The sequence below is a fragment of the Microtus pennsylvanicus genome, chromosome 22 (assembly GCF_037038515.1).
Source record: "Microtus pennsylvanicus isolate mMicPen1 chromosome 22, mMicPen1.hap1, whole genome shotgun sequence".
In the NCBI taxonomy this organism is placed as follows: domain Eukaryota; kingdom Metazoa; phylum Chordata; class Mammalia; order Rodentia; family Cricetidae; genus Microtus; species Microtus pennsylvanicus.
Window position 1 is genome coordinate 17,751,948 of NC_134600.1, and position 24,975 is coordinate 17,776,922.

Here is a 24,975-nt window from a genome sequence, read left to right on the forward strand (position 1 = left end):
CCTCCTCACACCCTGCAAAAAAAAAAAAAATCCTAAAGATTCCTGCTTTATGCTTCTCTAAATTCCGAATCACCGTTTGGACTTTTCTGATGCTAACCACAGAGATCTTGTGCCTAATCCAGGGTTTACATCTTGTTGGAGTCAGTGCATGCGAACTAATGTTAAACTTGGGCATGTCTGCATTACATCAGCAAAGCAAATCACAGCAGCCCCCGTTTGAAGCTAGCGGATGCCGAAAGGGAGCTTCCCAGGCCTCGCTGTCCTGAGTGTTGCAGACCCGGACACTGAGTCAGCTCTGACCACGGCAGAGCTCATGCCCTCTTCTCCAGCCTCCTCTGCCCATGTTAGCACTTCTGCCACCAGGCTTTGGATGCGGGCATCTGCCCGATGTTGACTCTTAACCCCCAGGTGCTAAGAGCCGCATACTGTCCCTCAGCTTAAGCTAAACAACTCCTATCTGGGTCATCCCATTTCTCAAACGCTGCAAACTTACAAGGCTTCATTTATCCCGTTGGCCTCGAGTACCCTGTCAGCTAAACTGAGTGACGTTTTAAAATACAATTCATCTCTGCCACTCTGGTTTCTAAAAGCCACTCATGCCATGACCTTTTCTGTGCTGTAGAGAGTCAGTCACTGCCTTTCTCAAAACCAAAACCTAGCATCCAAACGCGTCATCATTTCCAACGATGAAGCAGTTGGTCCAGCAGTCTTTCTTCTGTGCTTTCAGAATGGCCAAACAACAGGCAGAATATCCAATCACCTCCCACCAAACACTGAGAGGAAGTTAGTTTACCATAACATAGGAGGTAGCTACATATGAATTCCTGAGTAATTTTTTGGAATGCAAAGAAAAGGGAGATTTACTTCAACATGTAAGAAAAATTAATTCGTCAACATACTATATATCTTCCAGTTGTGTAAAGATTGTATTATACAATAATTCATGACATGATATCCTTTTGCAGCTTTGTGTAGTCACAGGTACATATTATATATTATAATAATATAACAGACTATAACTAACAGCTGCTACCAAGACTGCGCTATTCAATTATTATTTTTGTTGAAGGTTAGGCTGTGAAGTAGCAATGCCAGTGAGTCCACAGATGAGTTTTTTAGATATAGGATCTCATCACTCCATCTCTTTTGGTCCTTGAGCCTTCTTACAGACCCATGCCCTGAACCCGGTTTCTGAGGGAGTTTAGATATGACCAGCAACATTTTGATACCTAGGAAAAGCAGAGTAATAGCTAACAATACATTATAGTTCAGTTCATTGGCGCCTTGTAGTTCTGTGTGGTAGGAATCCCATGAAGCATTTGGCATCCCTTATACAATGTAGATACAGCTGCCATTTCCATTTTCCAAGAAGAAAATGGGTTAGGCCATGAAATACACACCACGTCCCGCAGGTTTGAAAAGCAAGGATTTGAACAGTCTGACATCAGACCCCTTACTCCAACGTGCAGCTGATCTCTACTGCTCAGCTGTTGGAAAGTTCATGAAGTCAATTTTAAAGTAGTAAGGAAGACTTCTTAAAATAGGAAGAGAATTTCCTCAACAAGGTTGGGCGTGTCTGACACAGCTAATTAAAATAACCGAACATATGGTTCTTATTTCCTTGAAGGCCTAAAACATCTCCAAGCTACTCTGCCTTTTGTACTAGTCCGAGTCATCCTTCCTCCAGCCGACAGTTGTGGAGGCCCTGGAGTTAGGATAGCCATGCCTGACTCCTGAAAGGGAATTTGTAGACACACCTGCCCCACTTTTTAAATGGAGATGGGCGATCAGGTCGAGAAAAGTCTGTTGAACTCTCAGGCACACCTGCCGAGGGTGCAGGTCAACTGCTTTTGTTTTAGGAATATGTGCAGACAAAGTTTGGGATAGTGTCAGCAAACTGTCCTGGCCAGAGATGGGTCGGCAGAGATGAAGCGATGCTGGCCGCCATTTTGAACATCCCATTTACATGGCATCTGTAAAGAGCCACAGCTCTTCAGCCGCTGGCCAGATGCTTGCTTTCAACACATTCCTCACAAGCTTTGGCTGAGGGAAATGTACTCGTGATTGGATTTATGAATGAGAAGTTGGTTTGTATTGATGGCTCATCGTCAATACATAGTTTCTGTCTTAAACCATAAACCCCTCTACACACATTAAAACACATAGACATTAAACGTGAACCCTGAAATGGGCTCTTCTCGTTCCCCCATAATCCCGGTTCTGGCGAATGCTGTGCTTTGTTTGGTTCATCTCTAAGTAGATGTCTCTTTCTCTCTCTATCTCTTTTATTATTACCATCATCTGCATCATCTGAATGGTCTTTTTGCAATGAGATGGTTAAATGCATACTTGACTATCCCTCTTTATCTTGGAGAATGGGGCAAAGTGAACGACAGAGCTGTTACCCATTAGCAAGGTTATTTGAAAATGACGTGGTTTTTTTTTTTCTATATAAAACACATGCCTGTGAATCACCACTGTACGCTCTGGTCATTAGTTGGTAATGCAGACAGCCTGGTGGTCCTAGTGGGTGGAAATGAACCAATGGTATAAATGAGGGGCTGAAAGTCCAGTGACTGTTATAGTAGCTATTAGCATAAATCAAAATTCATTACCTTTATAATGTGGCATTACTAGAGTAAAATATGTATGAATGAACCTCCATTTGATTTGCATTAAACATTTTTTAAGGAGAGCTTTTAGGGGCATCAGTGGAAAAGGGTGGGGTGACAGATTGATGTTCCGAACAGTGAATGCAAACAGGTCAGGGTGGCCCACTGTGCGTGTGCCTCGGGTCTTGACCTCGGAGGGGGCTCTGCTGAAGACCCCAGGCTCTGCCTCTTCTTTGCTTTGCTCATGCCCATACTCCCGTGGGAAGGTAGGGTATCACAGACCCCAGGGAAAGAACGTGAATGCTTCCACCAGTGTGTGCCCTGTCTGACCAGATGGGTTTCTTTTCTGTCCCTGCTTCCTCCTCGGATCTGATTGCCTCTGTGATTGACAGACCGACAGTGAACGGACAGACACCGCTGCTGATGGGGAAACCAGTGCCACGGAGGTGAGGCTGAAGATTGGGCGGTGGGGGCGTTTCCTAGCACGGGTGCTTGGTGGGTGCCTGGGTGCAAGGTTTCTCTGGATCCGCTTTTGAACTGGAAGGAAATGATGACTTCCAACAAGAACTGAAGATGTTTTCTTTTGCTTTCAGTTTTGTGTGTTTGTTTTTGCCAGAGCCGGTGGTTCTCAGGCTCTGACTTCTGTCCGAATGGTCCGAAGGGTCTCCCCATCGTGTTGCTGGTTGTGAAGGGCTGAGGCAAGAGGGGATTTATAGCTCCAGCCAGCTCCCAAATGCGTGGGCATTTGATGTGAGGATTCCATTCTGAGAAGCAGTTACCTAACTGACAATACCTTAAAGACAAAAGAGGGACCAGGGGAGGTGGAGGAGGAGGGTGATTCTTCTCTTTTGGATAGGAGGCTGTTTCTATATGCTACCCATGATGAGGGAGAAAGACGATTCATGGATAATTGAATTAGCTTATTGCCTGGATACAGATATATTTTTAAACCCCCAATGGCCATCTAAGACTTATTGAAGTAATACTTTTCTTAGCACATGTTTGAGCCCATGGCTGTAACACAAGCCACTCTCAGGAAACAAATTCTTTAAAGAAAAGAAACCAAGAAATCACTGCTTGTAAAAACTGCAGTCAGACGGTGTCCTGTTATTTCTCCCGACTTAAGTCTTCAAGATGTATTAAACATGTGTGTGGCTTGTCTATTTTAACATCCGCCCTACTCACAGCAATTAACATACATAAAAGTGGGGCTAGAGAGCTGGCCCAGCAGTTAGACCGCGTCCTAGCAGCACATCAGGCAGCTCCTGTGGAATCTGGTGCTTGGGGCCTCTGCAGGCACCTATGTGCATGTGTGCACACCCTCAAATGCATATACATGTGCTTAAAAATATGTGTAAGTGTTTTTTAAATACTGTAGGAACAGTATCTTTATAGTCATGGAAATCAAGAAGCTCATTTCTCACGACGCTAGAAGAATTTCAGTTTTGCTTTATGGCAAAGTTTACTTTAGGCCTTGCGTCTTTTTTATGTAATTGAATAGTAGCTATTCTCCATAGCTGTGTTTTGGGGAAGGGCTAGAAGTCCTGCAAGTCACCTCCATTTATCACTTCACTGGAAATGTCTCCAGCAAAGCATTATTTTCTGGAGGTATTTTGTAAGCTCTCTTCCTTTGGAACTACTGTGGCTTATACATTGCGACATTTTAAAGTAGAAGATAATAGCATAACGCCATTTTTCCAGATTCCCCTCAGCAGCCGTAGCTGAGTAGACAGGTTAATCATTTTCTTTGCCAAACACAACCGCACCTTGAATTGTAAGAGATAGTTGTAAGTAGCCACAGGCTAGTGCATTCAGTAGATAGCTTGCAGTTGTAAGTAGCCACAGGCTAGTACGTTCTAGTAGATAACTCTCAAACCAGAGCTCTAGTAGAAATGAGCAATGACTCAACAACGATGCCTTAAATCTCTGTGACGCTTTTCAAATGTGTTATAGAGCATTAAAGCAAGCGAGTACCCTCTATAATCTTGCACACTGTGACCCAACGCATATATAAGAACCAGCCTGTCACCAGTACTGGCTTGGTGTCCTGTTTCCCTGTGTACACATCCCTTCCCTTTACGTCACCAGCGTTACTGTGTAATAGGGAGCGGCGGGGTTGCGTTCCTGGCACCCAGCCGCCCACATGGCCAGCTTATGCCCCAAAATAATTACACAGAAACTGTAATCTTTTAAACACTGCCTGGCCCATTATTTCCAGCCTCTTATTGGCTAGCTCTTACATATCGATCTAACCCATTTCTAATATCCTTGTAACACCACGAGATGTCTTACCAGGGAAGATCTTAACCTGTGTCTGTGTCCGGTAGGAGAATCATGGCGACTCCTTGACTCAGCTTCTTTCTCCCAGCATTCTGTTCTGTTTACTCCGCCTACCTAATTTTCTGTCCTATTAAAGGGCCAGGGCAGTCTCTTTATTTAACCAATGAAATTAACACAAAACAGAAGACTCTCCCCCATCATTACTGCATTATGGGATGTGCAGAGAAAGCACCTTGGTCCCCAAAGACGGATAAGAAATCTGAGACCAGTTCAAACATGGCTGCCCATACCTGTCATGCCAACAGGTGGAAAGCTGAGTAGGTAAAATGCTGAGCTCTGGGCGGACCGGATGCTCTGTTTGTGTCCTTCCTTGAGCATGACCTCAGCTCACCTCTAGTTTGACTCTGGGTCTCACACCGGCCTGACGACCAGGCTCAGATCGGAGAGCTGTCCTAAGAAACACCTTATGTTTCCTGTCCACGGGCCGTGGCCCACTTGCGCAGTTGCTGATGCTCGATGTTAGGCCCTTAAATAAGCCAGGCCCTTAAAACTGGAAAAGGAAGAGCAATGAATTGGCTGTGAGATGGTTTTAATGGGTATCTTTTTTATTTTATTTTTTTATTTAAAGAAATACCCTGTTTCATTTTAAAGAAAGATACAGTAGTGGTATTGATGGTAACTGATTTTGTTTATAGTTTCTTCCTTATCCTGTATGTCAGTCTTTTCCCCTCTAGAACTTGCTCTAGGCATAAAGGTTCAGCTGGGTGTGATGGTTCACACCTGCAGTCCCAGCGCTGTCTAAACTGAGGGTTCAGCTGGGTGCAATGGTTCACACCTGCAGTCCCAGCGCTGTCTAAGCTGAGGGTTCAGCTGGGTGCGATGGTTCACACCTGCAGTCCCAGCGCTGTCTAAGCTGGGGGTTCATCTGGGTGCAACAGTTCACACCTGCAGTCCCAGCGCTGTCTAAGCTGAGGGTTCAGCTGGGTGCGATGGTTCACACCTGCAGTCCCAGCGCTGTCTAAGCTGAGGGTTCATCTGGGTGCAACAGTTCACACCTGCAGTCCCAGCGCTGTCTAAGCTGAGGGTTCAGCTGGGTGTGATGGTTCACACCTGCAGTCCCAGCGTTGTCTAAGCTGAGGGTTCAGCTGGGTGCAATGGTTCACACCTGCAGTCCCAGCGCTGTCTAAGCTGAGGGTTCAGCTGGGTGTGATGGTTCACACCTGCAGTCCCAGCGCTGTCTAAGCTGAGGGTTCAGCTGGGTGCAATGGTTCACACCTGCAGTCCCAGCGCTGTCTAAGCTGAGGGTTCAGCTGGGTGCGATGGTTCACACCTGCAGTCCCAGCGCTGTCTAAGCTGGGGGTTCAGCTGGGTGTGATGGTTCACACCTGCAGTCCCAGCGCTGTCTAAGCTGAGGGTTCAGCTGGGTGCGATGGTTCACACCTGCAGTCCCAGCGCTGTCTAAGCTGAGGGTTCAGCTGGGTGCGATGGTTCACACCTGCAGTCCCAGCGCTGTCTAAGCTGGGGGTTCAGCTGGGTGCAATGGTTCACACCTGCAGTCCCAGCGCTGTCTAAGCTGAGGGTTCAGCTGGGTGCAATGGTTCACACCTGCAGTCCCAGCGCTGTCTAAGCTAGGGGTTCAGCTGGGTGCAATGGTTCACACCTGCAGTCCCAGCGCTGTCTAAGCTGAGGGTTCAGCTGGGTGCAATGGTTCACACCTGCAGTCCCAGCGCTGTCTAAGCTGAGGGTTCAGCTGGGTGCCATGGTTCACACCTGCAGTCCCAGCGCTGTCTAAGCTGAGGGTTCAGCTGGGTGCCATGGTTCACACCTGCAGTCCCAGCGCTGTCTAAGCTGAGGGTTCAGCTGGGTGCGATGGTTCACACCTGCAGTCCCAGCGCTGTCTAAGCTGAGGGTTCAGCTGGGTGCCATGGTTCACACCTGCAGTCCCAGCGCTGTCTAAGCTGGGGGTTCAGCTGGGTGTGATGGTTCACACCTGCAGTCCCAGCGCTGTCTAAGCTGGGGGTTCAGCTGGGTGCAATGGTTCACACCTGCAGTCCCAGCGCTGTCTAAGCTGGGGGTTCAGCTGGGTGCCATGGTTCATACCTGCAGTCCCAGCGCTGTCTAAGCTGGGGGTTCAGCTGGGTGTGATGGTTCACACCTGCATTCCCAGCGCTGTCTCAGCTGGGGGTTCAGCTGGGTGCGATGGTTCACACCTGCAGTCCCAGCGCTGTCTAAGCTGGGGGTTCAGCTGGGTGCCATGGTTCATACCTGCAGTCCCAGCGCTGTCTAAGCTAGGGGTTCAGCTGGGTGTGATGGTTCACACCTGCATTCCCAGCGCTGTCTCAGCTGGGGGTTCAGTTGGGTGCAATGGTTCACACCTGCAGTCCCAGCGCTGTCTAAGCTGAGGGTTCATCTTGGTGCCATGGTTCACACCTGCAGTCCCAGCGCTGTCTAAGCTGGGGATTCAGCTGGGTGCGATGGTTCACACCTGCAGTCCCAGCGCTGTCTAAGCTGAAGAGGGTGCCCCTGTCTCAGCAACAGAGGGGGCTGGAGAGAGGGCTCAGTACTTAAGAGTACTGGTCACTCTTTCAGAGGACTCAGTTTTGATTCCCAGCACCCACGTGCCAGCTCGTGACCATCTGAGACGGCAGTTCCAGAGGCTACAAAACCCTCCCCTCTAGCCTCTGCGGGCACCAGGCACACAAGTGAGGCACAGACATACGTGTAGGCAAAACGCTCATACACCAAAAATATAAAGAAATGATAATAATTAAAAAAACAAAGAGTGTGAGTACAAGGAGTGACTTTGAGGCTGCGCATGGTTTTAAAATGCAGGAGCCTATGTGATAAGATCTTTGAGCTGCAGATCTGTGGTCTACAAACTGAGCTGACGTGTAGTTATTGTGAGGTCTTGCATATAGAAGGGCTGTCATTTTCCCATAATAATGGCCATTTTTAGGAATTGTGAACCAGGTCCCCAACTTCCAGACTCCCAGACCTTTGCTAATGTTCAGTAGGGACAACCTGTTAGTCCTCCCGCAACCCCTTCTCTAAGCTTGTGCAACTGCCTGTTAAAATGCCAGAGCCGCCCTGAGCGAAGAATCTATTGCCACTTTGTTCCAGTGATGTTTCATCATGTGTGTGTAGGGTTATGCTTTGTGTCTAAGAAGGCACTGCGTCTGAATGCAAGGGTACCGTAGGGCTCACAACCAGCCAGTGTGTATAGACCAATTTACTTTAGAGAAAATTGCTTGGTAAGTCTTTATCTCCCGCTCTTTCTTGATGCTGCCAGTCGGACCAGGAGGAAGATGCAGAGCTCAAGGCACAGGTAGAAAATTAAAGATACCACAAAAAACCAAAAACCCAACCCAGACCAGTGTGTGATGAGTCACTGTTTGTCTGCCGTGTCCAGACGTTTTCCGCATGTTTTCCTCTCGGCTGCCATGCCGATGGTGTGTGACGTGGCGTTTGTTCCCGTGACTACTGTGTCCCTTACCTTTCCCTCTCTTCTCCACTTTTTTCAGAATAGTCTGATTAAGCGAATACAGGGTGAAAATGTGTATGTCAAACATAGTAATCTTATGTTAGAGGTTGGTATTGGTACGCACCAGTGCATGCTCGTGTGTGTTGTTGATCCCTCTGTGGCATACGTGTGGACTTGAGCCATGATGCATGACCTGTGTGCTCGCTCAGCTGGTAGTGGCTGGGGATGATTAACTCTGATCCCTTCTTCTCTCCTAGACATAGATCCTTTTCCTGTGTGTGTATTTGTTTTAACCCTCTGGCTACATATAAACGTCACTTCTTAGAATTTGCCTCTAACCGTTTTTGTTCATTTGTATGCTGTGTGAAACGAAATTATTTTTCTTTCTCTTTTCCCTGGAAATCCTACATTTTCACTAGAGCGTTTGTGGTAGTGTCTTGAACCCTGATCCCAGTCCGGTTTCCTTTTGACGACTAATGTGTGTGCTATAGTTTAAAAAGAGAGAGGCAGGCATAGAAAACCACTGTGAGAACTTGACTGCCGGAATCTTCTCGCTCTGACCGCAGGAGCTCGATAAGACTCAAGATGAACTGATGAAACACCAAACCAACATTAGCGAGCTGAAGAGAACCTTCTTAGAAACCTCGACAGAAACTGCCTTAACCAACGAGTGGGAAAAGAGGCTTTCCACGTCCCCTGTGCGGCTGGCTGCCAGGCAGGAGGATGCTCCCATGATTGAGCCGCTCGTGCCCGAGGAGGTCAGTATCTGGGCTGTGGGCTATCTTCTGTGCAGTGGTCTTGCTCCCCACAGGGTCTGGGACCGCGAAAGGGGTGTGGCCAGACCCGGAATGAGGTGCTCAGTGCTAGGTAGAGAAAGCAGGAGGAGGAAGAGCAAGTCCCAGCATCACTGTGCTAAGAATGACCATGGCCAGGCAAGAGCAGGGATACGCCCTGCACATCATTCTGGTCTTACTTTTCATGTCGGTTTCGCACCTGGGAGAAGTTGATGATCTCTTAGTGAAGCGACACTTTCTGTAAACATACTTTCTTCTCCTACGTTGAGAACTGCCCCTTAAAAACCCCTTTCTTCTCATTAATTGGGAAATGAGGCCTGATAAGATTGTCTGCTGTTTAAATGGGGGGGTCAGAAGTTAACAGCATTTCAGAACAGATCAGTACTCTGGCATCTAATACTGGACTTTGGTTTCATTTAATGTTTTTTTATTTTAATTATAACTGTTTGTTTGAACTAATTCTAAATCAGTGTTTGCTTTTTTTAAAATGGGAAAAGCAGATGACAGAAACCCCCTTTTCAGTAAGACTTTTCCATATAAGGAAACTGACTTTGAAGTGTCAGTGAGGGCTGGGCTCTGTCCCTCCAGGGCTCCTCGTCTGTGGGTGTAGTGGCCATTTGATCAACCATTAGAGAGCATCCTGCTATCTCTCCCTTTCAAAATAAATCATTTTTGGAAATTGCATCTTTAGAGCACTGTATTGATTAGCCTCCTTGCCAAGATCCTTTTGTTGTGAGATATTTGCCCAAGGAGCGGTGAGAGAATAGAGCATTAAACCTCAGCTGTTGTGTGAGAGAAAGGCTTTAAGTGGTGGTACTGAAGTCCTTGCAGAGAAAGGAAGAATCAAATTACACCCATTGTTTGCGAGTCTTTGAAGGCTGTTTATCGAAAGGGCCAGTATCTCATTATCTCTCCTCTCCTGACAAACCCAGTCCCCGCTGAAAAGGAAAGAGTTGGCTACCTGTCTGAGTTACTTTGAAAAAGTTCTTTTTAGGCAGAATGAATGAAAGTGTTGTTACCAAAGTCTCCCTGTACCATTAAACACCATTAAGCATCGGGAGACGAAATTTAACATTCAGCCTGATTTGGTCAGCATAGCCTTTGCATTGCTAAGAGGAGCACCTGCAGACTAAGGCAATGGCTCAATGAATAAAGCATTCGCTGTAAAATCATGAGGGCAGGAGTTTGATGCTTCCCCAAAATGCACCCTAAAGTCAGATGTGGTAGTGTGCCTCGGCAGTCCCAACATACCTGCTTCAAAAAAAGTCAGAGACAAGAGAGTCCCCCAAAGCTCCTGGGCCACCTAAGTTGGCATGAGCAGCAATGAACAACAAGAATCCCTGCCTCGGGAGCTGGAGAGATGGCTCAGTGGTTAAGAGCACTGCCTGCTCTTCCAAAGGTCCTGAGTTCAATTCCCAGCAACCACATGGTGGCTCACAACCATCTGTAATGAGATCTGGTGCCCTCTTCTGGCCTGCAGGCATACACACAGAATATTGTATACATAATAAATAAATAATAAAATATTTTAAAAAATCAACAAAACAATAAGACAACAACAACAACAAAAAAAGAATCCCTGCCTCGAACATGGCAGAACACAAGAACTTAAAACCCAAGGTCATCCTCTGACCTCTACATACGTGCTATGCCACATGTATGCCCTCACTCACACATATAATACACATATGCATACAGACATGTGTGTACACACACACATTTTTTTTTAGAAAAAGTCACTTACCTATTATGATGTTGTAGAATTTATTGTAATTTTCAAACCTGGATTATTTTATTTATATTATCTCTTTTTGGAAACAATTTCCTGTCTCTAAAGATATTAGATATTGGCTTAAGTTTTAAATACACAAATTGAAACAAATAGCCACCAAAGCAAACCAAAGTAAAAATAAGAAAAGAGGAAAAAAAAAAAAAGGAAAGAATCCCAGCATCTCTTTTCATGCTGATACTCAAGGAAATAGTAGATGCTAGCATTTTTTGAATGGAAATTTGGGTAATAAGAAATTACATTAATAAACATGAAGACTTTAAAAGTCAAAGCTATAAGACTGATAAGACATCACTTCTGAATCTTGGAGGATGATGTTGAATTGACGGTGGGAGGGGGTGGTGCTTTGACAGCCCCGAGGGCTCCCTGGATGCCCTGGCTTCTCTGCGTCTGTGTAAACAGAGGAGCCAGCCAAGAAAGGCCCTTTTCAACATAAGAGTAGCTAAAGGGCAGCGCCACTGAGGTCCACAGACGGGAGAACCGCAGTGCTGGCATGCTGGCTGCTCCCACCCCCCTGCAAGAGCTCCACGCCTTCGTCACTATAGTGCGGACATGGAATCTCAGGAGGCAGTTGTGTGGCTGTAGCGAGCTGGAGAATGGTGATGCTGGGCAGCAGAGGGGTTCTAGAAAAGCTACGGACTTCAGGGCCTGGAAGATGAGAGGTGTTTTCACTGGCTTCAAGCCCTGGGCTTCTCTAGACAGCTGGACCAGGCAGCACAACCTCTGCGTTCCATTGTGTTCTTCAGAATGAGACAGTTGTCAGTGACATCCAGGTTTATAGTCCAGCTGGGAGCCCTATAGATAGCCGTAAGAGCAAAGAAAACATTCTGATTCTCTAAATCACCTCTGTTTTCTATATTTAGACTTCAGCTTTTTTTTTCCTGGCTTTATGAAAAGCAGACAGTCTCTTTAACCTCAGCTAGGAGCGTACAAAGCATATTGGTTTCCAGACTCAAAAGCAGTCAGTTTTGTTTTGAATGGGGGACAGCTTTGGAAGAACATCAATTGCTTGGTGTCACTCTGTTTCTTGATGTGGCCACTTTAATTACCCAGTGTAGAAGGAATCCCAGTTGTGTCTGCAGAAAAACATTTAACTTATTTTTTAAAATTGCATCACAAATAAAATAATACTGTCTTGTGTCAGAATCAATAAGATACTTAGATTCAATAACCTCACATTTATGACCCCAACTTAGTTGTTTTCTGGTTTTCTTTTTTTAAAATGAATTTCAGTGAGAAAATATATTTTGAAAAAAAATCTAGTGATCAGATTTTTAATTTTATCATTTTCTTATCTACAGTGGTTGAATACTAATTGTTACTTCTATAAAATGATACCATTAATGAACAATGACAAACATACTAAAGTTAAAAAAAATAATGATTATATTCTGAGAATTTCATGTGTTCACTGTACGTAAGTCAGACTTTGATTGCCAGTGATTTCGGGTTTCAGTGTTTGCATAAATAATAGAGAAATAGCAGAGATGCCTTCAGAGCAGTGGATAAAACCAAGTCCTTGTTAACAAATAGATGAGTTTGTGTGAAAGAGACATGTTCTCTGGGACACTGAGCACCAACAGTTCCCAAAATGGCCTTGGGCATGGCACATAGGACACACTTTAGAGCCATGTTCTTTAGAGGCTAGCTTAGATAACAAAATTTTCCAAATCCCAATCCAAAAGCAATATTAATGCCTGTGAGATGCCGATATTGTCCTCTTTGGCATGTGGGCGGTAAATCCACAGGTATGTTCACTGTATAGTAGTGAGCTTAACAGGTATAGTGCATCTAATATGTATAGCTTTGACACAGACGCTGACTACAATTGATTCCCACCATTTTATATTCACTATCAAATTTACCTATTCTCTAACGTTTATTATTAGAAAACCTTCATACTCCAGGAGAGAATGGGTGTTATGAATTTTGTATCCCTGAATAGGACTTTGCATCCCAAGTTTATTGCAGTGTACTGTTTAATAACTAAATAAAATGGTTGGCACGTGCACTTGACTGTGTCCTTGGCTGCAATGAGGCACAGTGTAGAGACTTCAGTTTATCAGTAGTTTATCTCTTCCTTAGTAGAGGCACTGGTTGGGTTGGAAGGTAGACCATGAATAGACGAAGTGTATACCCATCCTCCTATTGTTAACATATAGCGTGAGATTGGACCTTGGCGGGTGGGTCCAATCCACAGCAGGTGAGAGACAGGCCATGGAGACAGAACTTACATAGGGAGTTTTATTGAATTTCACCCGATCATTTTTAGTTCAATTTCAAAACTATTCCTCCTACCCCCACTGTCTGGAGTTGTACACGCTTGAGTTAGGGCTATTTAATACTAAAGGAAGTAGCAAAGCAATACTTTAAAACCCAAGAGCCGGTTCTCACATCAAAGGATGAAATTAATATTCCTTGATTCTGTAAAGAAAACTGTGATTGGATCTAAAGTTTCCACTCAGATCATCTGAAATTAACTTTAACAAACTTACTCGCCATATTATAAAAGTTCAAGTAAAATTTGACTTTTGTTTGCTTGGAGGCCAACAGAGACTTCTAGTCAAAAATGACTGCGTTTATTCAAGCGAATGGTGTTCCAGTTTGCTTTCTGTACTGTGATAAGATTTAAAAAAAAAAAAAGGCACTCTGACCAAACCAAAAGAAACCTAGGGAAGGAAGCAAAGGGCTTATTTGGCTTTACAGTTCCAATTCCCAGTCCATCCTTGAAGGAAGTCAGGACAGGAACTCAAACAGGAACTTGCAGCAGATACCATAGAGATGGCTGCCTGCGGATGGACCACTGGCGGGCTCATGCTTAGCTGGCTTTCTTATGCAGCCCAGTGCCATCTGCCTAGGGGATGATACCGCCTACTCTATTAGCAACCAAGAGAGCCCCCAACAGAGATGCCAGCAGGCCAGTCTGGTCTGGGGGATTCACCCACTGAGGTTCTCCCTCTCAAAGGACTCCAGCTGAATCAAGCTGACAGATGGAGCTAACCAGGACAGATGGTTAATGCATCAACCATGTGTTTCCTTCACTACCACATAGCATGTGCATATCGGCTATTTGTTAGGATTAGAAGTGAGCGTTTCTCCCGTTACTTTAAAAATTATTTTCTTCACATTTTCTTTTAGTGCGTACTATTAGGGCCATGAGAAAAGCCCGGTGAAGCAACCCTTCATACCACTCTTGTGTGTCCTATGTTTGTGGAGATGTGAAATGTCTTGAATTGTGTGAGCATCCATTTCAGGAAATAGCGTTGCCCATTGGAGATGGTTATTAAAACTTGGAATGATTCTAGGTCGCTTTTCAAATGAATAGTTCTTCCAGCAAAGCATGAATGACCATGTATCCACAGATGGTACAGTGCTCACCTCCTAACTGTCTCTCTGGAAAATGTCTACTCCCTCTTCTCCAACCCCCTCTCTTCAAACAGACTAAAGAAGAGAGAGAGATTTCTGAGAAAGTTGTATTTTTACAGCAAGGAAGTTCAGCATTCCTTGAGTCTCAGGTAAAAAAGCAAACACGGATTATTTGCATAGAGGAAACCTTCTTCAGCCTTCGCTGTCACTGAAGTCTCTGGTTTTTACTTCTTTAGTTTCTCTTGTTTAAAGCTAAGGTGGGTACGTAACTTTGCTTAGACTTTGGGAGAGGGAATTTGCTTAGTATGTTAGTGATCAGTTACATATTGCTCATAACTTCTACATGATAAAAATAACTGTTGAGGCTCTGGGTCTACCTGTGATAATCTTCTGAAATTCCCCCACTGCCAGTTTTCATCTAGAGACTGCTACTATTTTAATGCCTTTGACTGATTTTGAATACTCTGAACTTATATTGGTTTTCTCGCTAGCCAAGTGTGGTTAAGAAAATGCACGAAGGCGTCTCTGCTGATTCTGTGGCCACTTCTCATCAGATAATTTTCCAGAAAACTGTCCCGTCGACCCTAGAGGTTATTCTTTTCAATTTATTTCTTTCAGTCCAATGCCAGCATATAGATCAACCTACAGTTATTCTATAGCTAACACAAACGTATATCTAGATTCAGGTTTTCAGGCTACAATAAATAGAAAACAGCACTCTCATTTAAGATGTAAAACAAAATGCTCACCTACTCTGGTTTGAGCTTGCTTCCTTCCGCAACCGAGTAGCCTGGTTAACTGTTAGCCCACAGTGTCCTGATAGCTCTCCTGTAGGCCAGTGTTTCTTACCTTTCTTCTGTCCTGTTGAAACTAATGCTAAAGGAAGTAGGAGAGAAATTACTGAGCCATCGAATTCGTTCTAGCTGAGAGCAGAGCACTCCACGGACCTCTGAGTCTTGTTTATAAAGGATCCAATCAGTAGTGGCTCATCAGGGGAAATGCTAATAACCATACCTTGAATACAGGTGCACTCGGTATGCACCGATGCCAAGTGTAGTCATGAACTGACTGCCCTGGATAAGGAAATAAACTTGCAGTCTTGGAAAATGACATTGACAGAAACCTGGAGAATACCTTCAACTTCCTTGTAAAAATACCAGTATGTGAAGTGCTCTAGAAGAGAGAACGTGGAAAACTGTCTTTTGTGCCCACGTGCGTAAAGTTGAATAGCTCAGTGATACCATCCAATCCTAACATAAAAAGCAACCAGCTGCTGACCATAAAGTCAAATAGGTTTCTTCTAAAATTCCTTGCCAAGACGTGTTCCTATTTAAAGTAACACTGAATTGCAACGCTACCCCACAGAATGTATTCTGGGCTGAAATTAGTAGACTTTAGGTGAGGGGAGACACCAGCCCTAATTCTTAGATGACAGCGGCCACCCTTTGCCTTTGTCCTACCCCGTGCCCGAGTGTACTTTAGGCCTTGATTTTTTTATAAAGGGTTCTTATTTTATAAACAAGATGCCATAAGCTTTCCTAATTTAGCTTTTATATTTTGAATATAGGGTACAGAGGATTGGGTTATTGTAGACAAAATACCCACTGAGGTAGTTGATGGTGATTCGAAAAAGATTGTGACTTACAAGGTGGTTACCGTGACCAGTAAAACTGGTGAGATCCCAGCCGACTTGCTAAAGTCTAGTATGATTGACATGCACGGCTTCGATGACTTGACCAGAGACATGCATCTTAAGGAGGAGAATAAGCAGAAGATGTACACGCTAGGGAAATCCTACGACACGGTCTCTGGGAGAATTGTTACCATGACGGGGAAAGCTAAAGAGGGGGAGAAAGCCGCACAGCCCTCCTTGCTGGAAGGCCTGCGGAAGACCGAGAGAGGCGCTACAGAGGCTGTGAAGGTTACTCCCTTGCTGGTGGAATACGAGGTCCTGGAATCCTTGACTGAAGAGAAATCCAGAAGGGGACCCGAGGTCCACACCCCGAAGCGGAGATTGTCAGAATCCCTGGCGCCCATCAAGGAAGCTGAATCTCGTCGGCAAAGCCCTGAGGAAGATGACACCCAGAAGGCTCCAACGCTGGGAGAGGATGCGCGTGCCCAGCCCCGGTTCAGCAAACCGCAGCAGGTGCCCGAATGTGAGGTGCTGAAGGTAGGGCCCTTTGGCCCACGCAGGAAGAGCCTGTCTGAGTGGCGGTACTCCCAGGAACCGGCCTTTACTGTGGCTACTGCTCACTACGTCACCGAGTCCTCTGCATCCCAAGTAGTGGTAACCAGTGGCTCTCGTTCAGTCGCACCTTAAGATTCCAGCATGACGGTTTTTTTCAAACAGCGCCCTTCCGCCCTGAACCTTTCCCGTTTCTCTTGCCGCTTGACTTTATGTTGAGAGCAGCGAACCCAGCTTTTTTCCCCCATGATTAAATCAATATTGCAGTCTAAAGTCAGCATTAAAACACTTTTCCCATTTTATTTCTAGCTGCCCGTTCCCAAGATGCCGTGATAACGCTGCTGTGGCTTGCAATAAAGGGGCGGGGGGGAGGGGGGGACGGGGCTGGAAAATGACCTGCTTAAATCGGCACCACCCTAAACGTAATAACTCTGCTGTAGCTCACGAGGGCTCGTGGTCACCTAGTTTGCTATGTTATGCCTCCATTGTTTTCTGTTTCCAAGCTCTCTACGTGGACTCCTTCATTCCTCCTCCTTTTTTTCCCTCTGCCTCCAGTCTTGTCTAAGCAAACCACAAACACGTGAGCCTGAGGCGCCTCTCTCGTGCTTGACTCTTCCTCTCTTTGTCTACTCAGACTAAACAGTCCTCTGGGGAGAAGCTCATGGATGGCTCGGAGATCCTCAGTCTGTTAGAGTCGGCTCGAAAACCCACAGAGTTCATAGGCGGGGTTTCCTCTACGACCCAGAGCTGGGTGCAGGTGGCCCATTGCTCCCATCCTTGGTGTTTGTGAATGTGCCCATTTGCTTTGCTTTGCGAGTTTGTGGCAGGTGTGTGTCTGTGTTTCGCACCCAAGTGGCATTGCCGTCCTGCCCCTCAAAGATGTCCTGAGCGATTGCCCTTTGTGCCTCTGCATGTGTCTGTCACGGAGCTTCCATTCCACTTCAAGAATGCGCTTCCGGTACTCGACAGCAATGGCGTTAGGTTTTGTCTCATCTGTTGGGTCTCAGAGCGCATTCAAAGCCGGTGTGAATGTGTGGCAAAGCTTCCATTCTCCTTTCTCCACTTGCCTATTTTACTCCATTCTGTTTCTCCTGCCATTGCTGAGAAACCCGTGCAGGTCCCAATGTGCGTGCCAAACAGGCACACGGCAAAGCTGGCGGGAGAAAGGAAACCTGAGTTTGTTTCCATCTGTGTTTGTGCAAATGAGCTCTGGATGCCGGCTTTGGACATCCTAGTGAGCAGCAGCTCGGAGGGGGGGTTGATTGTTTTGTTTTATGGAAGGGCACTCAGACACTGTATTCTTCCCCTACAGAAAGTGGAAACGAAGACAGAATCCATTGAAACCGAGGTGGCGTCTGCCCTGCACTCGCAGCCCCCCAGCACGGAGAAGGTGCTGCAGGAAACCGTCGTGGTGGAAGAGAGACGTGTGATGAACGTGCAGGGCAGTGGGGATGCTTCTCACGCGGCGGGCGATGAGGCGGATGCTGCAGAGTCCACACCCGTGGATCCGCACAGCATAAAAGCGACAGAAGCAGCCAAGGAAGAGAGAGGAGAGGTGGCCGACAAGTCTGTCCCTGAGCAGGAACAGCCTGCCACTGGCTCCCGCGAGGAGGAGCAGGTGGAGGCTACGCACCCTTCCGAGGGTTTGGAACAAAAGTCTCATTTTGAGGTAAACGGTAGTTACTAATTCTCTCAGGCGATACTCTGAGGCTTAGATCAGTGAGGAAAGCAAAGCTACATTTAACTTTATGCCTCACGGTGCACGGAGCCTTTGGTTTTCCTTTCCTTTCTATTACTTCGCATGGCAGTGAAAGACCCCCATGCTTGTTTCCAGATTTGGGGTGACATAGAAACATAAAACTAGTAAGTATTGATGACGTATAGCTCCAGGAAGCAGTTTCTGTCATGAACATTATAACTGACAGAAAGCATGGGAACCAGTGATTAGCTATGAGAAAACTGGAGGGCCACAAAGATGGCGCAGTGGCTAACAGTGCTGGTCACACAAGCCTGATGACCCGAGTTCAGTCCCTGGAACCCACAGTGGAAGAGGAGAACCAGGTTCTGAAAGTTGCCCTCTGACCTACATAGGCACAACAACAATAATAATAAATATTTTTAAATGGAAAGTTGGCATTTATTTCTGATCCATATACTTTTCCAGAAGGACCAGAAAGCATTCCTCCAACTTCTAGAACTTTCTTCTCTGTCTGAGATCCTCCACACGTTGGTGGTTGGTGGCTGATGATTTAGGACTTGCCTCATCCTCCTTGGTTACTGGTTTAAAAGCTCGTTTATAGGTTTAACTCTATCAGTGTTTGCATATGTGATTGCAAAGAAGGAGCAGATTGTTTTTAATGTCCTTTAAGACGTTTCTGTCGCCTCGAACATCCTATGTCCACAATTGCTGGGTTTGGGCGGGAGACTGACACGGATTTATTGTGTGCCGTGATCCACATCTTCCCTCCTCATTTAATGTGGAAACTTTTGTCACGAACAAAAGACACCAAGAAGAGAGAGGAGTCAAACCATGTGTGCGCCTCGGTAACCCCTCCCCCTTGCTTCCCACTGATGCAGTCCTCCACTGTGAGAACGGAAAGCGTGAGTGTGGGCAGCGTTTCCCCAGGAGGAGGCAAGCTCGACATCTCTACCAAGGAAGTGCCAGTAGTTCACACAGAAACCAAAACCATCACATACGAGTCCTCACAGGTAAGACCGGAGGCCTGGCCGCGCTGTGGCGTCACGCGTTCAAGCGGAACTACACAGTAGCGGTCCAGGAGGCTGAGAGGATGCAGCATCCAAACCATCTCTGTCAAGACCAGTGCTATGCTGTGGTTTTATTACTGACTGTGCAGCCACAGGAACTTCCCCAAGGCATTGGGTAACCTGGCATAGGAAAGCCTCAGAGAGCTGGATGTACAGCTATGGACCATAAAGAGGACTGGGCTACCCACTACATCTCAGTTTGTTAACCCTCCTAGTCCACGGCTTTGCCTAGAGTTTACTCCCAGCGCTCCCAGGAGCTACCTGAATTGGCCTATGATTGGAAAGCGATTGTTCCTTCCTTCTAAGGAAGTGGGTTCCAGGTTTCCCATGGATGCTCCAGTTCCTTGTCTAGGCTCGTATAACATTTCTTTATAATGTGTGGACATCCTCAGATATAGTTTAAATAATTGCTAGGTGACTTACACTACCTTGCACAATGTAAATGCAATGTGTGGTTGCATTAAATAAATAAAATAAGTGTGGTTGTCCTCCGATGTTCAGCAAATACCTAGACACATTCAGTCTGGCCGCAAACAGTTTCTGAGTATTTTCCTCTGGGTATTTTCCATCCGTGGGTTGATTGAGTCTTCGCATGGGGGGAGCTCAGTTCACTCCATCACTGTACGGCATTAAGGAATGGGACCGTCCTGTGAAGAGGAAATGTAACCACCCGTGTGTGCTGTGTGTGTTCCTGTCCCTGCTTAGGTTGACCCTGGGGCCGATCTGGAGCCAGGGGTGTTGATGAGCGCCCAGACGATCACGTCGGAAACCAGCAGCACCACCACCACCACACACATTACCAAAGTAAGTGGAGCCGACACCCACAAGCACCAATCCCGACAGCCGGAGAAAGGCGTTGATCACCAAAACCTCCGGCAGACCGAGCTGCGCGGGAATTCCTTACTCGCCTATCCGCTGTCGAGCTAGGCTGTATTAAAAGTGAGCTGAGAGACGTCGGTGTCTCCCATGAACTTGTCTGCCTCTGCCAGTTTCTGTTGAGGAGGATTCATTCTGATATCCTTGATGCCCATCCCAGGGTGGGCATAGAGTAGACCTCAGAGAAAGGGCCCTGCTAAGCCCCAAAAGCTCTGCTTTTGACAGTGAACCTGGGGGAATGAACAACAGTGGCACTTGACGCTACTCCCGCCTCCTGCCGTTCCCCAGTGAGTCGCTCACAGGGCTTTTCTGTTTCCTCTAGACTGTGAAAGGCGGCATTTCAGAGACGAGAATTGAGAAGCGAATAGTCATCACGGGAGATGCTGACATTGACCATGACCAGGTAGTGTGTGTGAGGCGGTAAACGCTCTGACAGAGAAGTCAATGTGAACTTTGGGTTCCCAGTGCTAATCTTCTAGTTCAGCACGTATTCTAAAATAGTTTCTCAATTAACTTTGCAGAATACGATTTTGAATCCTTCCGTAATCATTGTACCTCCTTGTTAATTGTGGATATAGATTTAGCTCATAAGTCTACACCTTGCTATGGCTCATGCATGTCCCACCTCCTTTTTGTTTTTGCCCTTCTGTGATTTCCTGGGGATAGGCTCTGGCTCAGGCAATTAAAGAGGCCAAAGAGCAGCACCCCGACATGTCAGTGACCAAAGTAGTGGTCCATAAAGAGACAGAAATCACACCAGAAGACGGAGAGGATTGACCAGAGGTAAGAGGTGACGTTGATTCTCTAGGCTTGCCTCAGCTGGCATGAAGCATGGGGCACCTCCCTCCCATCCTTTGCCTCATTCCCCCTCCCCTGGTTCTCTCACTGGCATCCGTGGGGCTGGCTGGCTAGAAGATGGAGATCTGTTTGTGGGTACTGGGGTACCTCTGCTGTGGAGAAACCATCGTTAGAGCTGTGTTTGCACCCACGCCAGTTAGAGGCGAAGGGAAAGCAGGGTCCTTGCTTGCCTTGTCTCACCGCTGCGCTTTTCCTCTGGGCTTTGCATTCTTCGCATCGGCCAAATTTGAAATATCTAATTTGATTTCGCTCGCCGTGTGGCCTAATAAACACTCAAGCGGGTTCTTCTGCGAAGCCGAATTTGTGTTTCCACTTGCAGAGAAATTAGCCGTACTCCTTCATGCTTTTGATGACAGCATCGTCGTCCCTTGGAAGCACGCTCTTCCAAGACAAACGTCCGTGCTTCAGACTGATTTAGTTTGAAACTGAGCACTCACTTCCTTTCCGAATGCCTTATACTTCCTGTATTCTGTGACTGACTTTCCCCATCGTACTTTGTCCCAAAGGGAGGCGACAATGCAGATTTGTGGTCATGTTTTCCTCGTGAAAGCGCATGCCTTGCCAGTCTGTGTGAGCAACATCATGAGCAGACTCTGCCCTCTCTGTGTGCACAGCCCTGTTATGTGAGAACTCAGGTGGCCGTGCATATCCTTAGGTGGGCTGGGATGTTGAGTGCAGTTGTACCTACTTACCCGTGTACTTCTGGAATAAGAATAATATTGAAAAGAGGTTGTCCAGATCCATTTTCTGAAGCGTTTAGGTTAATGAGTAATACCTCTTTTAAAAGTAGGAGAAGTAAATGCTAAACTCACTCAGACCCCAATTAATAGAATTCTTGAAAGATGAAAGCAAACGTGAGAGAGAGAAAAAATATTTTTTTTTCTCCAATGGGCTTCGGCCACTTGAGTGATGTAGTTTTCTGTTGCCATGTAACAGCCTCCCGTCAGAATGAGCATTCTAACCTCCACAGCACCTTTTGTAACTGCTCGGATGTTTTCCGATGAGAAACTGATGGAACCTTTCTTCCCACAGGAGTAACTCAGCTTGCACACGAACCCAGTCATGTAAACCGTTAGGAAAACCGGAGCCTATGTGGCGTTCCCTCTTCTAACCAACTGACTTGCATCTGTCCGTGGAAAATTCCAGAAGAACTGACCTTGACCGTTAATGAAAGACACTGGCAGAGAGATCTTCCCCGTATAAAGCAATCCGAATCGGCATCTCTAAACTGACACTGCATGAAGCGATAATAAAAATCACAAAAGAGCCGCACTTTTGATTTCCACCGAAATCTCTGTTTTCAACCCGACCTGCACGTTCATAGCCAACTGTGTAAACCGTGATCTCATGTAACACGACCACAACTCATGCCTACCATAGTTTATTATTAAAGTCTCCACAGAACCACAGTCTCATAGGTGACAAATTCTGTTTACAAACAAATGTTAACTACCCTAAAATGCTATCAGCCGTCTAGGTCCGGTGTGTCAGATTTACCCCAGATTAGATGTGCCAATAACCGACTTTATTCAGTGAACAACTTGAATCTTGTCCTTGTCTAATCTGGTTTTATTATTCTCACCAGTAAGCAGTAATGACTCTCTGACCCTCTAGAAATACTTGATGCTTACAACCTTGCTTTGTGTCTCTAATTTGTTATAAGGTAGAATTGATTCTAGCACACTGATGTAATTTCTTCCTACTCCTTCACTCTGGCCTGCGTTCAATCCAGAAAGATTCTCCGAATTACCTGAGCAAACCCTCAATATGTACATTATCATTGTTTGAGGAAGAAAACCTGTATTTTTGTTAGTTTATAATATTACGAAAATCCACTCCAGGAAGATCTGCCGGGCTGCTTTTTCTTGTTGTTTTTCTTTTCCTTGTATTTTTTCATTGATTTTTTTTTCTTCTTTTACTTGAACAAAAAGGTGTTTTATTTACAAATCTGGTCCATATTTCCAATCTAGTTCAGAGCCAAGCCTTAAATTGTACAGAATTTCCACTGTAATTAAACTATTTAGTGTTTAGTTTGAAAGAGCCTCCAGAAAGATATATTCTCCATTACGCTGTCCACTGCATCACAGCCCGTCCTGAATCATGTTACCGCATCGCGAAATAAAAATGGCAAATGCATTGAAAGCTCTAATTTTCTGTGTGGAATGATTCCGGTTTCCTGTGGTTTAGCCAGAGTTCACATTTGCATGGCACCAGAGGCCTCCTCTATCTGAAGTATAGGGCAATCCTTGCTAAACAGGGTTAGAGAGACACGCACATTCAGCCATACAGACCTTGGAGAGTTGGGGATGAGAGCAAAATACATTTATAGAAATATTCAATTACCTGCAATGGCTTCCAAGGGGCGTTATAGGCTCTCGTGAGAAAAAGGAACTTGATGCCTCTGGGTACTTTTAGTTAGCTAAGAACCGCTGCTCCTAAGAAAGCTGCTTTGACTGTGGTATCCATGACAGCCGTTGCACAGTTGAAAAAGAGGAACATGGAAGACTTCTGTGGCCACCCTTACTCCCACCTCTACCCCTCCCCCCAAGGGAAGTAATAGCCTAGGTAGGATGTCATCGAAGAGAACTCAGTGTAACAGGGATGCTAAAGTGAAGCTCTCCACGACTGATGGCTTCTGGCGGGGGTGGGGAAGAACTCAGTTCTACTAAAAGGCCAGGTCACTGGGAGTTTGATGCTCCAGCGAGTATACAGAGAACACACATTGGACTTGGGTTCTTTCGTTGTTGTTGCTGTTGTTGTTTCTTTTTTGGTTGGAACAGGGTAGTCACAAGCCAGGGGCAGACATGGAAAGCCTGGGGAATGAGTATGACTGGGGTGTAAGATGCGAAATTCCCAAAGAATCGATAGAAATGTTATATGGAAAAAAATAAAAATAGAAAACACTACTCTTCCTTCCAGATACCAGCTCCACATAAATGAGGCAGTGGGTGTTACAAAGGCCTGCGTGGCCTCTTCCAGGTGCTCATGGTGCGGAGGAAAGCTAAGAACCAAAGGAACCAGCCTTTATTGATATCTTCCTTGTCATGATTTACCTAGCTTTCTGACTTAAAGAGAAAAAAGTTGGAGGGGCTGGAGAGATGGCTCAGAGGATAATAGCACTGGCTGTTCTTCCAAAGGTCCTGAGTTCAATTCCCACCACATGGTGGCTCACAACCATCTGTAATGAGATCCAGTGCCCTCTTCTGGCCCATAGGAATACATGCAGGCAGAATATTGTATATATAATAAATAAATACATCTTTTTAAAAAAAAATCGGAGCTAAAGATTTATAGTTCAGTAGGTAAAGTACTGCCCTACCGGCGTGAGAAATGAGTTCCAGCCCTGCAACCCAAAAAGAAGAGGGAGATGGGCGGGCGGTGGTGGCGCACGCCTTTAATCCCAGCACTCGGGAGGCAGAGGCAGGTGGATCTCTGTGAGTTCGAGGCCAGCCTGGTCTACAAGAGCTAGTGCCAGGACAGGAACCAAAAGCTATGGAGAAACCCTGACTCGAAAAATCAAAAAAAAAAAAAAAGAAGAAGAAGAAGAAGAGGGAGGAGCTGGAGAGATGACTCAAAGGTTAAGAGCACTTTCTGCTCATGCAGAGGACCCAGGTTTAGTTCCCAGCACCCACATGACAGCTTACAACCAGTTGTCACTATAGTTCCGGGGACCCCAAAAATCCTCTTCTGGCGTCTGCAGGCACCAGGCATGCACATAGTGTGCACACATACATAGAGGCAAACACTGATCACACACACAAATGAATTTTTTTAAAAAACCCAGTGTGGGGGCTGGAGAGATGGCTCAGTGGTTAAGAGCATTGCCTGTTCTTCCAAAGGTCCTGAGTTCAATTCCCGGCAACCACATGGTAGCTCACAACCATCTGTAATGAGATCTGGTACCCTCTTCTGGCCTGCAGACATACACACAGACAGAATATTGTGTGCATAATAAATAAATAAATAAA

At 45.9% G+C, this 24,975-nt stretch overlaps 1 protein-coding gene across 42 annotated transcripts in view; it reads left to right on the forward strand.

Moving 5' to 3' along the window:
* Nucleotides 1-22,907, forward strand: part of Epb41l3 (erythrocyte membrane protein band 4.1 like 3) — a 214,271-nt gene extending 191,364 nt beyond the window's left edge. For 12 of the 42 annotated variants that reach the window (XM_075956193.1, XM_075956195.1, XM_075956176.1 and 9 more), the window contains 10 exons: nucleotides 3,005-3,058; nucleotides 8,182-8,217; nucleotides 8,940-9,131; nucleotides 17,142-17,264; nucleotides 17,820-18,176; nucleotides 19,085-19,216; nucleotides 19,979-20,077; nucleotides 20,472-20,552; nucleotides 20,816-20,932; nucleotides 22,040-22,907. In XM_075956193.1, the coding sequence (XP_075812308.1) occupies nucleotides 3,005-3,058; nucleotides 8,182-8,217; nucleotides 8,940-9,131; nucleotides 17,142-17,264; nucleotides 17,820-18,176; nucleotides 19,085-19,216; nucleotides 19,979-20,077; nucleotides 20,472-20,552; nucleotides 20,816-20,926 (1,185 nt within the window). In that variant the 3' untranslated portion in view covers nucleotides 20,927-20,932; nucleotides 22,040-22,907. Of the gene's footprint in view, nucleotides 1-3,004; nucleotides 3,059-8,181; nucleotides 8,218-8,939; nucleotides 9,132-14,396; nucleotides 14,472-14,813; nucleotides 14,913-15,889; nucleotides 16,610-17,141; nucleotides 17,265-17,819; nucleotides 18,177-19,084; nucleotides 19,217-19,978; nucleotides 20,078-20,471; nucleotides 20,553-20,815; nucleotides 20,933-22,039 lie in introns of all 42 variants that reach the window. The other 30 variants (XM_075956173.1, XM_075956158.1, XM_075956169.1 and 27 more) reach the window with 11 other exon arrangements.
* The last annotated feature ends 2,068 nt before the right edge of the window (nucleotides 22,908-24,975 follow it).